This window comes from Orcinus orca, chromosome 3 (genome assembly GCF_937001465.1).
Source record: "Orcinus orca chromosome 3, mOrcOrc1.1, whole genome shotgun sequence".
Classification (NCBI taxonomy): Eukaryota; Metazoa; Chordata; class Mammalia; order Artiodactyla; family Delphinidae; genus Orcinus; species Orcinus orca.
Window position 1 is genome coordinate 175,040,055 of NC_064561.1, and position 16,861 is coordinate 175,056,915.

The 16,861-nt window shown below is 40.8% G+C and overlaps 1 protein-coding gene across 3 annotated transcripts in view; it reads left to right on the forward strand.

Moving 5' to 3' along the window:
* The first annotated feature begins 1,563 nt into the window (after positions 1-1,563).
* CTNND2 (catenin delta 2) overlaps positions 1,564-16,861 on the forward strand; it is a 947,506-nt gene continuing 932,208 nt past the window's right edge. Inside the window, exon 1 of one of the 3 annotated variants that reach the window (XM_004274484.4) lies at positions 1,564-1,745. In XM_004274484.4, the coding sequence (XP_004274532.1) occupies positions 1,709-1,745 (37 nt within the window). In that variant the 5' untranslated portion in view covers positions 1,564-1,708. Of the gene's footprint in view, positions 1,746-2,190; positions 2,404-16,861 lie in introns of those variants that run through there. The other 2 variants (XM_033436579.2, XM_033436580.2) reach the window with 2 other exon arrangements.

Genomic DNA, 16,861 nt, shown 5'->3' on the forward strand with positions numbered 1-16,861 from the left:
TCTGCCTACCCAAGTCTTGTAATTGCAACAGGGGTGAGCCCCGTCATGACTTCCAAAACCGAGGGACACGGGTGAAGGCCCAGAGGACTTCCTTGGCACAAGGGTCTTGTTTTCTAACAAGACTTTCACTGTTCACTGCGGTGATGCTCCTTGCTGTATTTCACAGCAAAGAGAGGCAGGCAAAGAGAAGTCCCCATGGAGTCAACGAGCTGTCAAACCAGGAGGTGACACAGAAAACCAATCTGAAAGTGACAAGAACAATACAGGGGGTATAGGAAGACTTTGGGGGAAGAAACGGGTGAGGGTTTTCATCTTAGACTGGGAGAGGCGGTGGGGGGGAGGAAGACAAGGTGGCAGAGGTGCGGAAGTTGGAAGAAAGAAGAGGCGGCGCTGGAGGAGGAGGTGAAGTTAGCATTACGATCCATTCAAGATCCAGACTAGACAAAGGTCTTTCTCGCAGGAAGTTACATACTTCCAGGTTCAAAACCAGAGGGATTTCGTTTAAGGAGAAAGTCTCTCCACCCGCGAAAAGCATGTTTAATCGAAGCACTGGAAGTGACAGAAGACTGGACAGACGCTGTGGGGAAGACCGGAGATGGATGTCTTGCCTTCTTCGCTCTAGAACCACAGGATTTGAGAGCCTCCATCTCCACCCAGCAGCAGTCACATTCAGCCTCCAGCCTGCCCCAGCGCACACACATGCTGTCTTAGAACCCCCTCCATCCCTGCCCTTTGTTTGCACGCTGACTTCTGCCAGACCACCATAAACTGTCAGCATCTTGCACGTAAATGAAGGCACTGGCCCTATGAGCACCGTTCTAACCCCGGGTTCCAGGCCTTCCTCGGGTCCTTCCCAGCTTTCGCCTGGTTCGCGAGCATCCACCCATCTGAGGGCCGGAGTCTGCGTTCGCAAGGATGCTCAGCCCTCTCCCAACCCGCGGCCTCCTCCCCTCTCTCCTGCTGCTGCCGCTGCTGCAGCGAAAACCAGGAGAAGTGGAATGCGCACGGCGAAGCGCGGCGCTCTCGCGGTGGCACTGGGCATGCTCGGCACCCAGGGCAGGTTCGGGCGGCGGGGCGGACGCTGCTTCACTAGCCGGGCGCCCGAGCCGGCCGCCGAGGTATAGGTGGAGGCTGAGGCTGCCGCGCGCCGCGGGAGGAGCTTCGCCCGCGGCGGCGGCGGCGGCACAGGTGGCGCGGGCCGCGCGCGGGGCGCAGCACGGGAGCGCTCGGCGCCGGGCGCCGCGGCGGCCCCAGGCTCGCGCCCGCGGCGGCAGCCGGCCGAGCGGAGCTGCGGGCGAGGCGGTGGCGGCTCTCCCAGCCCGGCCGGCCGGCGGCGGCGGCAGCGGCGGCGGCGGCGGCGGCGCCCGGAGCCCGGAGGAGCCCCAAGGAGCCGGGAGGAGCTCGGAGGAGCCGGCGGGAGTCCGCAGGAGCCCCGAGCCCGCGGAGCCCGCAGAGCCGGGCAGGGGGCGCTGCGCTCGCTGCGCTCGGAGGGGCCGCCGGGCCGGGCGCCGCGCACTGGCGTCGGGAGCCGCCTCTCCCCCGCGGCGCTCGCCCCTGCTCCCGGCCGGCATCCCTTGTTCCGCGGCCGCGCTCAGACAACAAAAGCGGAAGATGCTGCAGTTGGGCAAGGTCAGGACCTTGCCCTGAAGCCGGGCGGCGGCGCGCACGCCTTTCCCGGGACTGAGAAGCTGTCGCTGGTGGCGGGTGCATGTTCGCGAGGAGGCAGTCGGGCGCCGCGCCGTTCGGTGAGTTGCCTTCCGCCGGGCTGCTGGGGCCAGGCGCATCCTTCTCAGCGTCGTCGTCGTCGTTCTCCTCCTCCTCGCCGCCAGTGGGGGTTGGTCCTCAGCTGCTCCCGGCCGGCGGTGACGGCGGCGGCTGCTGCGCGGTCCTGTCAGCCGGGGGAGGACCGCGATCGCGCCGGGTCCCCTCTCGGAAGACGGCTCTGCCTGGAACGTGGCGCGGGGTTAGTGCCTTTCTCGGAGCGGTGACCAAGTGGCTCCTCTGCGTGTTCCCGCTCCCCGCCACCCATCTCCCCCGGAGGAGGCGTATATAGGGCAACACCAACAATACTGCTCCCTGCCACCCTCCCGAATATACCCGTTGCATCCATGACGTCCCTAATATACGGGAGAAGACGGGTGGGGGTGGGGAGGACTTCCCTCCAGTCTTTCGCCCTTATGTTCAATGTCATTACGATGTTTGGCTAGAACAAAATGGAAATACTTGGTCGTATGTGTCCATGGCTGTTTCTTCAGTCTCCCGCTGCTTGCCAGGCCCAGAGCCCCTTTGGTCTATATTTAGCTGTTTCAGAGGAAGCATTTGCAGCTCGATTCACAGGTTTCGGGGGCTTCTGCGTCCTGACAATAGAGAGCGAGGCTCCGGCAAGCGCCGTCTGAAACCCAGGTTCGGAGCGCCGTGCATGTGGGTGGGAGGTGGCTAGGCGATATTTGGGTGATCGGTAATTAATGGCCGAAAGCAAAGCTGCTTTTCTTTTTCGCCGACCTTCCTCTCGTTCTGGCGTGTACTGTGTTTCTGTCGATTGCTGCTCAGCTGGTTCCAACCACTGCGTCCCGAATTAAGTCGCTAGAGAGGTGGTGCAGCCTCCCTGGTCTGTGTGGTAGGAAAACAGTCTGAGAGGTTTTGGGATGTGTGTGTGTGTCTGTGTGTGTGGTTCCCACCACGAACAGTTACTTATAAAAATGCCTAAAGTTGTGTTTTCCTGCGAATGTTGGGGTAGTGAAGGGTGTGGAAAAAAAGATGGGCAGGTTGTGGTTCCAAGATGTTTATTTTCCCCTTGCGTGCTTCTCTTGAACTGATCTGATTTGCTTTGGCTCTGAAAGGTGTTTTTGAGCATGCATGCCTAATGCTACCAAGCAAATACGTTAGTTTCGAAAAGGGATATGTTACAACCATAGTGTCAGGTCTGATATGTATATATTTTCACTTTTAGGAACTAGGTGACCGATATTTAAGATGCTTGGAATTTTCTGCAACGACTTCTATGAAAATAGGGAGGTGCTGAAACTACTTAAGAGTTATCTCATTGTGCATCTTTCCATCTGCAGCTTTAAATTACCGTGGCTACTGATGGTAGTTTAGTTCACCTCTTTGCTGTTAGTAGTTCACCTGCAGGATTAAAAGGCTTTAGAGCTGTACCACTTAAAAAAATCTCATGGAAGAGTGTTTGATATGACTCATACCGAATTACAGGGCTGAACCTGTGCCTCATTTGGGGCGCTTGCTCTATGAGAAGTATGACAGATAGGGGTGGGCATCCTCAACTGTGGACTCAATGCTTTAAAGCTCTGTGAAATCTCTTTGCCACATGCAGAATCCATTTTTAATGTTTTGGGGAAAACGTTCGATGGCATCCTCACTGATTGGTGGGTTACACGATCTCAGGGCTTGAATGAAGATGATTGCATCTGGAGTTAGATGTTGAAATTTGGGAAGCCTGTAATTATACAGCTAACAAGGCTCAGCGTTGCAGAAGGACTAGCAAGGTCTATATGGCTTGAGTTAATCGAAGATTGTGATTAGTTTTACCAATGTTGCTTTAGTTTCACCTTATTCATATTCAGAGAACTTTCCAAGAGCACTCTGAACACACTCTTGTGCTTGTTGCATTGTTTTAACATCAGATTTCTTGCAGAAAGAAGCAATAGGTGACATACACATTCATTTCTCTTTTCAATTTTCCTTTTGAATCTAGTGTTTCAGTTTTAAACATGATTCTTAGAGGACTGGTAGAGATTACTCTGTGCCTATGTGTGCACACGGACAGCAGCTGATGGGCGTGGGAAAAACTACATGTATCGGATGTGTGAGTTTTATGTTATACTGTGGGTTGAAAATGATAGTAGTTGATTGAACGGCAATTGTAGTGAGTACAGGAGGTCGTTGCCCTAGTAAAATTGTCACAGTCTTGTGGAAAGGAGTTATTTAATTTGGTGTATGTTTGTGTCGTTGTAGAACCTAATCATTAGAGATGTCACTAATGTTTTCGGTGTTCACAATAATACTCATGCACTGTCAAATTACAGTAATTCCAGCAAATTCACATCTTTCACAATTAGAATACAAGCCACTTCTTTCTTCCACTGAAATAGTTCATCAGAGAGAAAAATGGAATTCAGATGATATTAGTTGAAAATGTGATCTATAATTTTGTTAAATAACTTCTAAACATAATATCACATTCATAGTGACCTTTAAAATTAAAATGAAGTTATAATATTATCAAATATAACATTACTTTTGACATGTAAGTGAATACGCAGTACTTTTCCTGACAGTGTTTTGGAACTTGACAGTTTCTATTGTGCTTTTTCAAAGTTCTGTTTTATATGGTATGCATTTATGTAGAATTGTTGAAGAGTTCTCCAGAGTAATTTCATCAGGTTATCTTTATGTAAGAAAATACTAAAGTTACATTTAAAATAATTTATTGTAATTTGTCCATAAAGTGAGGGATAGTTTGTATGGACCAGTATTTCTGGTTGTAACAAGTCAGTTGAACTAAAATAGGAACTGTTGCCATTTTGAACTGCCAAAAGTGTTCTTTTTTTTCTTACTTTCTTTCTTTTTCTGATGATTATCCCCAGAAGATATGAATGCCCATTAATGGTTATTACTCTGTGTGAACTTTAATTTATTTAGTGGGGAATTGGTTATGCTAGGATTACTATTCCTAAAAGTTTTTATTTTTTATAAAGATTGTTATCTTTAAAAGATGCCACATAGTTGAGAGTACCTAAACGTGAACACACATAATTCAGAGGGTGAACAATAATCAAGAGAAGACCAACAGGTGTTTTTAAATCCAGTACTTCCATTGAAGGCGTAGTACAGCGGGTCTTTGCTGGGTTGAAATACACCTTCAAGCCAAATTCTTCAGTTGGCTTCCATGATGGTTTTCATGACTCATATTCCAAAGGTGTTCTCAGGACTATGGTACTTTGATGGCTTTGTGATAAGTGTCACATGGATAGGGATGAAAAGTTAATTTGAGCGAGAATAGTTCATGATACTTGTTGCTGGCTTTATTTTATCTGATAATATGCCAAAGCAACAGGTTTTTATATTAATGTAAAATATTAAACATGTCATAGATAAATAATTTCTATCACATTCTGTGCCAGTCTAGCCTACTGATTAATAAACTGCCTGGTTGGCTTTAATGAATCCAGTTATATTCACAAACAGTACCTCCAGCCCAGGAATCTCACAGAAATATTTTACCATACTGTGCTTTTAGTCCATGAAAAATGTTAAGACTCATTACAGAAATGTGTAGTTATGACACCTCCACTTGTTTATCTTTTGATCACGTAGCAGCTGAGTGTAATTTGAAGTTCTGTATCATGGTTAATTGCTTTGTAGGAAATGTCTTAGCTATATTAGGCTATGGAAGTTACACTCTGTATCAATTAGTTTTTGACATACTGCAAATAATGACTAAGTGAAACAATGCTTCCTAGAAGCTTTCCATCTTAGGCAAATATTCACCTGTGTCCCTTGGTGAGATTCTTGAAAAGTTATCTGTGAAATGAATTACATGTATTGAAACTTATTATTCCATTAATTGTTATTTCAGGTCAGAAATATATTTCTAGAGAAAAAGTTGGGCTTTGCCCTATAACATATATATGTCATATTTTTACTATTTAACATATTTATGTATAATATTAGAATATATATATCATAGTGTAATGCTATTTTGGATTCTGCTTCGAGTAAGTGGAGAGGTGAGAGAGCACCAGCTTTGGATGGATCCCAGCTCTGTCTATACTAAGCTGTGTGTCCTTGGCCATTTATGTGACCCTCAGTTTTTAGCTTGGTTTTTTCAGATGTAAAATGGGTACAATAAATAAATGTATACATTCAATAAATAAATAAACACACAAAATGAACGAGTCATGGCGATGAAATGTACAGCATGGGGAATATAGTCAATAATAATGTATAATAGATTTGTATGTCTTATTTTAAAAAATGAGTACAATAACACAGGATCTCAAAGTGTTTTAGGGGAAAGTAAGTGCATAAGTAGCTTGTAATTATAAATATTTGTACAAGTACAAGAGGTGGATATCTACATATTAGGATGAGTACTTATGCCTCACGTATGTATTATTAAATACGTTGTAAAAGCCATGACCCTCTCTAACAAAGGCTTTTAAATAGATATATTCTCTCCCTACTACTATTGATATTATTAGTGTGTTATGTAGATTTACATATAAAATATGTTTTCTGCTCTTCAACATGCCAGTCCTTTACATATGAAAATATATAATAGTTAAGCTAAAAGAGAAGCAAATTATATCTCCTGGCACCATTATTTAAAAAGACTCTAATCTAACAGTCAGAAATTGCAAAATTTTGATATTTTCTATTAACGTTATACTATTCACCTGATTACAGTCAAATTTTCTACAAAGATGAACAGTGTACAAAGAATATTATAGACGGTTTAATAAACATCCCTCTTCACGAGGTCAAATGTTAAACATCCGCTCTGTTTAGAACCACAGAGCATGAATCCCGTCATAAAATCATTGTGACAAAGAAAAAAAGAAACTTAAACAGCTAAATTTATTGCATAAGGAGAAGACACACCCCACCCATAATTACAATCAAGTTTTTTTGGGGAAAAAAAAAAGTGTGAGTCCATTGGTACCTTTTTGAAAATAAATGGTCATTTCCACTTGTCCTTTCACTCTTAGTTGCTTCAGTGAAATGCTGAACCCCTCTGGGTTTGATTGTGCCCAGCTCCTGTGAGGTAGAACTGAGATCTTCAGCATAATTTTTATGGTAATAATGCTTGTATGCATCTTAGACTTTGTTACAGAATGTGACCCGTATAACAGGAGGCTAATTTATCTTCAGTCAGAAAAACATTTTGACAATAAATGTGGGTATTTATATTCAAATTTATGTATTACTGTGGGAACTGCCAGTTATAAGTTACCAGAGTGAAATCCATGTTACCATAAAAGACCGTTCTGCTTTTTGGATCAAAGTATCTGGGTGAGCCAATTATGTTTGGTTAAATAACTATGTGTCAGAGTTTCTGTAAGTTTTGAATGATACGGAGTGTGTTACTAGATGGGATGTTTAGTTTATAACATTAGATGACAGGGAACAGTTAATTCTATCATTGAAATTAGTTATTACATTTATCCTGAATAGCTGAGGACTGGAGATTTTTCATGAATAACATTTTTTGCTTAATAGATGTCATTATTACAACTTTCATTAGACATTTGGTTTAATATATATGTATTAAGAAAAATGCATTTTGTACACATGTTTTGAATAATTTATGATTTGGTTTAGAAGCATCTGCATAATCTTACAATGCTTATTGTAATCTTTTCTTCCTTAAATATGCAACAACATAAACCACAGAAAGGTATGCACTTACCTCAAATTATAAAATGTGCCGAAATGTGGACTGGTGGTATCTCTAAGGAACCCAGTAAATATCAACCCTCCCTGATTCTGAAAAAAGTTGGGATGTGGGAAGAAAAAAAGGAGAAAGGGGTGGCCACCATGGGGGAAATATCCATTTTGATTAGTATAGCTTGATGTGATGCCAAATGACATCCAGGACCCTGGCCTTCCTCCCTCCCCCCTTCCCACGGGGACAGAGCTGGCTCTGAGCTCTAGGGCCCAAGCCTTGCTCTCTGCAGGCAGGGAGATCTCCAGAGGAAGAAGGAAGAAGCTAGCCAAGCTGCTTCCTTTATTCTTGAGAGGCAGAGAAAACCAAGGGCTGGGGAGAGGCCAGAAGTGTTATATTAATTAAGTTCCTTTCGCCTGGAAGGAAATATCACCAGTAGGGAAAAAGTGTTCCTTTTATTGATATGGTTTATAAAGAATTCTGGTTGTAGAATTCTGGATATAGTAGCTTTAATGGTATTTTGCTTGATGGTTGAACTCTTTAAATATTTTATGGTATTTTGACACGATAACAGGAATTACCAGGGGAGTGTGCAATGCCCTGGCTGATTTATAGAGTATGGTCCATGAAATTCAGCTGATTTATGTATTGCCAACTTAAAAATAACTCATTTCTTCCCTTACTCCCCATGCTAGACTTTGACTGTCAGTAATTGGATGGCCTTGTAAGTGGTACGAATTGGACATAAAAAGGACAGTGTCAAAATCTGACTTCCCAAACTGTATATAAATGGTGACCCATGCTAGCTATTATTCACAGCACTTTCTACCTCAGTGTAGATAATTAGAGTTTGTCTGTTGTTTCATGTTTTAACTTTGAATAGGAGCAATAATGGACACCATTAAGAAAGAAGGAAAAAAACAGGATTTCCATAGACATGATGTCTGATTTGACTTCAAGCATGACTACTCAACCTAAAAAAACCCAAAAAACGAAATGCTCATTTCTTAAAATAAATTTTCTTCTTCTCTCTCAAATATTTTATTTGGACTTTCAAACATTAGAGTATCATAGCGGTCATTACCTTCAGTAACACAGAATAATTTAATTTCCAGGAAGAGCAACTTCTTTGGCAGCAAAGCAAGTCTTCCGAATATAAAAGAACCCAAATTCAGCCTCTTGTTTCTAACACATTCCTCGTTGGTGCTGAGCATGGTATTTTTAGGCTCACTGGATGAGGAGGGAAGGAGTTCTCCAGAAAGACAGACAGGTGACGTGGGCATCGTGTAGATAGTCTGAGAGACAGGAGGAATCATGTCACATTTACCCAGGGCATGGAAGGTAGTGCAGAAAGACCGGGGCTTGTAGTGTGTGGATCAAACTGTTTGGCCTGAGTTGGGTTGGAAAAGAATATAATGTTGAATGCATAGTAGATGTATAGACATGCAATGGCACCTCTATCCAAAAGAGTATTATGTAGCTATGAGTTATCTTTTCAAAGAATAGTTGAGTATATGGGCCGTATTCATGGTACTGAAGGTGAAGAAGAAAATCCAGACAAAAACCTGTATTGAATAGGATACCCATCCTACACACCCACTCACGTAGACACACAAACACAAGAACATAGTATTTATGGCAGTTTCAAGTGTTTTGTTCTTTATATATTATCTCTCCACCAAGTATATCATAACTTGATATATAATACATCACCACACAGGAAAAAAAATCATGCCTTTAAATTTTTGAAAAGAATATTATATATTTGCTTTGGGATGAATTTCATTAATCAGCTGAATGTCTGACTGAAAATAAACAGAGTTCATTGTTCGTGGAGTGCATATTACACACATTCTAATCAGTGCCACACCTAGGTTTTTTTCTGCTTTTAAATTTGAGAGATGTATTGTGTAGTTTTAGCAAGTTGTTGTCTTCTTGAGAACTCCGCAGCATGTTAGTGAAATATTTTTCTCTTTTTCAACTAATGCTTTATTATTGTTTTCCGTTTTTAAAAGTAATGCACGCTTATTAACAATTTGGAAAATAGAGAATTGATTCAAAGAAGCTAAAGTTCATGTATGGTCTCAAGCCCCCGAAGTGAGTATATTTTTAGTAGAAATGCTATCCCATATCCCATACACATATTTAAATTTAGAAGACTTCTCATATTCTGTTTTGTTACCCTTTTAGCATATAAATGGCATTTGTCATATAATTAATATTCATCCATACCTTTATATAACATCAGTTACTTAAATAACTTGCTGTGTTTGGAGATTGATGGCATTTTCATTTTGGGGTGGTATATATGATGTTATAATTAAAGCTAAATAGTTTTCATCTGGTTATTTTCTCTAGGTTACTTCCCTAGAACTGGATGTTTTCAGGACTATTGATATATGTTGTCACATTGTCCTCCAGAAAGATTCCATAAATTATATTTCTTCAGGCAAGGCAAGAGTGTGCCAATTTCCCCATAATTTTGATAACACTGGGTATTATAATTTAAAAAAAAAAACAAAACAACAATTTTCAATTAAATAGGGGAAATATCGTGTTTTCCTGTGGTTTAGTTTCCTTCTCATTGAATATGGCTGAGGTTAAATATTGTATGTTTATGACGTACTCCTAATTCTTTGGGGAATTATCTTTCTGTATCTTCTGCATACTGCTTAATTGGTCTATTTGCCTTGTCCTTGATTTGTGTTCTTGTTGATAGTAATTACATTACCCGTTGCCATGTTTTATCCGTTTATCCCTCATTTTATGAATTCTTATTTCATTTATTTTTGATGTTGGGGTAGGAGTTTATTAATTAATTAATTTATTTTTGCTGTTGTGGGTCTTCGTTTCTGTGCGAGGGCTTTCTCTAGTTGTGGCAAGCGGGGGCCACTCTTCATCGCGTTGCGCGGGCCTACCACTATCGCAGCCTCTCTTGTTGCGGAGCACACGCTCCAGACGCGCAGGCTCAGTAGTTGTGGCTCACGGGCCCAGTTGCTCCGTGGTATGTGGGATCTTCCCAGACCAGGGCTCGAACCCGTGTCCCCTGCATTAGCAGGCAGATTCTCAACCACTGCACCACCAGGGAAGCCCTGAATTCTTATTTTTAAAGCATAATTCTAAAGCTTGTAGTTCAGTATATCCCCATTTCTTAGAAGGAATTCTTCTTTAAGGAAACTTTCAACTGCTCTCTGCTTCTGTGTGCCCCAGTAGTAAAGATGCCAGTGGAACACATGGAGGGAATAGCTTAATAGTTGTATCTCAACATGACGGCGTTCATAGCTCAACTTTTCCATTTTTTAGTGAGTAGATAAGTTACCACTAAGCGTCATAGTTGATGGAGGGGAAATAAAAATTCCTGTGTCTTCAGGTTTTTGTGTGGGCAAACTAAGAGAGTATGGACTTAAAATACATAGCGAGAAACTAGTACATTAGTGAACCTCACTTACTTTAGTAATTTAGTAATCATATATACAGGTACATATATGTCTACATACATCATATATACAATGTACAAGTCATAGAGGACCATGCTTCTCCCGACCCCCACCCCACATTGCTAATCAGTCCCTTTTTATCACTGATTCTAAAATCGTAGGACATAGTTGGCCCACAGTAAACACTCTGCTAATCATGGTGAGATATATGTACACTTTAAAAAATTTTATTTATTTATTTATTTATTTATTTATTTTACAGCAAGTTCCTATTAGTTATCTGTTTAATACATGTCAATCCCAGTCTCCCAATTCATCACTGCCCCCCCCGCACCACTCTCCCTCCCCCTTGGTGTCCATACGTTAGTTCTCTACATCTGTGTCTCTGTTTCTGTCTTGCAAACCAGTTCATCTGTACCATTTTTCTAGTTCCACATATATGCGTTAATATACAATATTTGTTTTTCTCTTTCTGACTTACTTCACTCTGTATGATAGTCTCTAGATCCATCCATGTCTCTACAAATGACCCAATTTTGTTCCTTTTTATGGCTGAGTAATATTCCATTGTATATATGTACCACATCTTCTTTATCCATTCATCTGTCGATGGGCATTTAGGTTGTTTCCATGACCTGGCTATTGTAAATAGTGCTGCAGTGAACATTGGGGTGAATGTGTCTTTTTGAATTATGGTTTTCTCTGGATATATGCCCAGTAGTGGGATTGCTGGGTCATATGATAGTTCTATTTTTAGTTTTTTAAGGAACCTCCATACTGTTCTCCATAGTGGCTGTATCAATTTACATTCCCACCAACAGTGCAAGAGGGTTCCCTTTCTCCACACCCTCTCCAGCATTTGTTTTTTGTAGATTTTCTGATGATGCCCATTCTGACTGGTGTGAGGTGATACCTCATTGTAGTTTTGATTTGCATTTCTCTAATAATTAGTGATGTTGAGCAGCTTTTCATGTGCTTCTTGGCCATCTGTATGTCTTCTTTTGAGAAATGTCTATTTAGGTCTTCTGACCATTTTTGGATTGGGTTGTTTGTTATTTTTATATTGAGCTGCATGAGCTGTTTATATATTTTGAAGATTAATCCTTTGCACGTTGGTTCATTGGCAAATAGTTTCTCCCATTCTGAGGGTTTTCTTTTAATCTAATTTATAGTTTTCCTTTGCTGTGCAAAAGCTCTTACATTTCATTAGGTCCCATTTGTTTATTTTTGTTTTTATTTCCATTACTCTAGGAGGTGGGTCAAAAAAGATCTTGCTGTGATTTATGGCAAAGAATGTTCTTCCTATGTTTTCGTCTAAGAGTTTTATACTGTCCAGTCTTACATTTAGGTCTTTAATCCATTTTGAGTTTACTTTTGTGTACGGTGTTATGAAGTATTCTAATTTCATTCTTTTACATATAGCTGCCCAGTTTTCCCGGCACCAATTATTGAACAAACTGTCTTTTCTTCACTGTATATCCTTGCCTCCTTTGTCATAGATTAGTTGACCGTAGGTGCGTGGGTTTATCTCTGGGCTTTGTGTCCTGTTCCGTTGATCTATATTTCCATTTTTGTGCCAGTACCATATTGTCTTGATTACTGTAGCTTTGTAGTATGGTTTGAAGTCAGGGAGTCTGATTCCTCCAGCTCTGTTTTTTTCCCTCAAGTTTGCTTTGGCTTATTCGGGGTATTTTGTGTCTCCATACAAATTTTAAGATTTTTTGTTCTAGTTCTGTAAAAAATGCCATTAGTAATTTGATAGGGATTGCACTGAATCTTTAGATTGCTTTTGGTAGTATAGTCATTTTCACAATACTGATTCTTCCAATCCAGGAACATGGTTTATCTCTCCATCTGTGTGTGTCATCTTTGATTTCTTTCATCAGTGTCTTACAATTTTCTGCATACAGGTCTTTTACCTCCTTAGTTAGGTTTATTCCTAGGTATTTTATTCTTTTTGTTGCAATGGTGAATGGGATTGTTTCCTTTATTTCTCTTTCTGATCTTTCATTGTTAGTGTATAGGAATGCAAGAGATTTCTGTGTATTAATTTTGTATCCTGCAACTTTACCAAACTCATTGATCAGCTCTAATAGTTTTCTGGTGGTATCTTTAGGATTCTCTCTATATAGTATCATGTCACCTGCAAACAGTGAGAGTTTAATTCTTCTTTTCCAATTTGTATTCCTTTTATTTCTTTTTCTTCTCTGATTGCCGTGGCTAGGACTTCCACAACTATTATGAATATTAGTGGCGAGAGTGGACATCCTTGTCTTGCTCCTGGTCTTATGGGAAATGCTTTCATTTTTTCACCATTGAGAATGATGTTTCCTGTGGGTTTGTCATATATGGCCTTTATTATGTTGAGGTAGGATCCCTCTATGCCCACTTTCTGGAGAGTGTTTTTCGTAAATGCATGTTGAATTTTGTCAAAAGCTTTTTCTGCATCTATTGAGATGATCATGTGGTTTTTATCCTTCAGTTTGTTAATATGGTGTATCACATTGATTGATTTGCATATATTGAAGAATCCTTGCATCCCTGGGATAAATCCCACTTTATCATAGTGTATGAGCCTTTTAATGTGTTGTTGGATTCCGTTTGCTAGTATTTTGTTGAGGATTTTTGCATCTATATTCATCAGTGATATTGGTCTGTAATTTTCTTTTTTTGTAGTTTCTTTGTCTGTTTTTAGTATCAGGGTGATGGTGGCATTGTAGAATGAGTTTGGGAGTGTTCCTTCCCCTGCAACTATTTGGAAGAGTTTGAGAAGAATGGGTGTTGCTCTTCTCTAAATGTTTGATAGAATTCACCTGTGAAGCCATCTGGTCCAGGGCTTTTGTTCGTTGGAAGATTTTTAATCATGGTTTCACTTTCATTACTTGTGTTTGGTCTGTTCATATTTTCTATTTCTTTCTGGTTCAGTCTTGGAAGATTATACCTTTCTAAGAATTTGTCCATTTCTTCCAGCTTGTCCATTTTATTGGCATAGAGTTGCTTGTAGTAGTCTCTTATGATGCTTTGTATTTTTGTGGTGTCTGTTGTTACTTCCCCTTCTTCATTTTTAATTTTATTGATTTGAGTCCTCTCCTTGTTTTTCTTGATGAGTCTGGCTAAAAGTTTATCAATTTTGTTTATCTTCTCAAAGAATCAGCTCTTAGTTTTATTGATCTGTGCTGTTGTTTTCTTTGTTTCTATTTCATTTATTTCTGCTCTGATCTTTATGATTTCTTTACTTCTGCTAACTTTGGTTTTTTTTTTTTTTTGTTCTTCTTTCTCTAATTGCTTTAGGTGTAAGGTTAGGTTGTTTATTTGAGGTGTTTCTTTTTTCTTGAGGTAGGATTGTATTGCTGTAAACTTCCCTCTTAGAACTGCTTTTGCTGCATCCCATAGGTTTTGGGTCATCGTGTTTTCATTGTTATATGTTTCTACATATTTTTTGATTTCCTCTTTGATTTCTTCAGTCATTTCTTGGTTATTTAGTAGTATATTGTTTATCCTCCACGTGTTTGTGTTTTTTATAGTTTTTTTCCTGTAATTGATATCTAGTCTCATAGTGTTGCATATCGAAAAGATACTTGATACGATTTCAATTTCCTTAAATTTACCAAGGCTTGATTTGTGACCCAAAATATGATCTATCCTATAGAATGTTCCATGAGCACTTGAGAAGAAAGTGTATTTTGTTGTTTTTGGATGGAATGTCCTATAAATATCAATTAAGTCCATCTTGTTTAATGTATCATTTAAAGCTTGTGTTTCCTTATTTATTTTCAATTTGGTTGATCTGTCCATTGGTGAAAGTGTGCTGTTACAGTCCCCTACTAGTGTTGCATTATTGTCGATTTCCCCTTTTATGGCTGTTAGTATTTGCCTTATGTATTGAGGTGCTCCTATGCTGGGTGCATAAATATTTACAATTGTTATATCTTCTTGGATTGATCCCTTGATCATTATGTAGTGTCCTTCTTTGTCTCTAGTAATAGTCTTTTTTTTAACGTCTATTTTGTCTAGTATGAGAATTGCTTCTCCAGCTTTCTTTTGATTTTCATTTGCTTGGAATATCTTTTTCCGTCCCCTCACTTTCAGTCTGTATGTGTCCCTAGGTCTGAAGTGTGTCTCTTATAGACAGCATATATATGGGTCTTGTTTTTGTAGCCATTCAGCCAGTCTTTGTCTTTTGATGGGATCATTTAATCCATTTACATTTAAGGTAATTATCGATATGTGTGTTCCTGTTACCATTTTCTTAATTGTTGTGGGTTTTTTTTTGTATGTTCTTTTCTTCTCTTGTGTTTCCCATTTAGAGAAGTTCCTTTAGCATTTGTTGTAGAGCTGGTTTGGTGGTGCTGAATTCTCTTAGCTTTTGCTTGTCTGTAAAGCTTTTGATTTCTCTGTGGAATCTGAATGAGATCCTTGCTGGGTAGAGTGCTCTTTGTTGTAGGTTCTTCCCTTTCATCACTTTAAGTATATTGTGCCACTCCCTTCTGGCTTGTAGAGTTTCTGCTGAGAAATCAGCTGTTAACCTTATGGGAGTTCCCTTGTATGTTTTGTTGTTTTTCCCTTGTTGCTTTTAATAATTTTTTTTGTCTTTAATTTTTGTCAGTTTGATTACTGTGTGTCTCAGGGTGTTTCTCTTTGGGTTTATCTTGCCTGGGACTGTCTGTGCTTCCTGGACTTGGGTGGCTATTTTCTTTCCCATGTTAGGGAAGTTTTCGACTATACTCTCTTCAAATATTTTCTTGGGTCCTTTCTGTCTCTCTTCTCCTTCTGGGACCCCTATAATGTGAATGTTGGTGCATTTACTGTTGTCTCAGAGGTCTCTTAGGCTGTCTTCATTTCTTTTCATTCTTTTTTCTTTATTTTGTTCTGCAGCAGTGATTTCCACCATTCTGTGTTCCAGGTCACTTATTCATTCTTGTGCCTCAGTTATTCTGCTATTGATTCCTTCTAGTATATTTTCCATTTCAGTTATTGTATTCTTTCTCTGTTTGTTTGTTCTTTAATTCTTCTTGGTCTTTGTTTAATGTTTGCTTCATCTCGATCTTTGCCTCCGTTCTTTTTTGAGGTCCTGCATCATTTTCACTATCATTATTCTGAATTCTGTTTCTGGAAGATTGCCTATCTCCACTTCATTTAGTCGTTTTTCTGGGTTTTTTTCTTTTCCTTCATCTGGTACATAGCCCTCTGCCTTTTCATTTTGTCTATCTTTCTGTGAATGTGGTTTTTGTTCCACAGGTTTCAGGACTGTAGTTCTTCTTGCTTCTGCTGTCTGCCCTCTGGTGGATGAGGCTATCTAAGAGGCTTGTGCAAGCTTCCTGATGGGAGGGACTGGTGGTGGGTAGAGCTAGGTGTTGCTCTGATGGGCAGAGCTCAGTAAAACTTTAATCTGCTTGTCTGCTGAAGGGTGGGGCTCAGTTCCCTCCCTGTTGGTTGTTTGGCCTGAGGCAACCCAACACTGAAGCCTACAGGCTCTTTGGTGGGGCTACTGGTGGTCTCCCCGAGGGCTAACGCCAAGGAGTACTTCACAGAACTTCTGCTGCCAGTGTCCTTGTCCCTGCAGTGATCCACAACCGACCCCGCCTCTGCAGGAGACCCTCCAACACTAGCAGGTAGGTCTGGTTCAGTCTCGTCTGAGGTCACTGCTCCTTCCCCCGGGTCCTGGTGCACACACTACTTAGTGTGTGCCCTCCAGGAGTGGAGTCTCTGTTTCCCCCAGTCCTGTGGAAGTCCTGCAGTCAAATCCCACTAGCCTTCAAAGTCTGATTCTTTGGGAGTTCCTTCTCCCATTGCTGGACCCCCAGGTTGGGAAGCCTGACGTGGGGCTCAGAACCTTCAGTCCAGTGGGTGGACTTCTGTGGTATAATTGTTCTCCAGTTTGTGGGTCACACACCTAGAGGTTATGGGATTTGATTTTATTGTGATTGTGCCCCTCCTACCATCTCATTGTGGCTTCTCCTTTGTCTTTGGATGTGGGGTATCTTTTTTGGCGAGTTCCAGTGTCTTCCTGTCGATGATT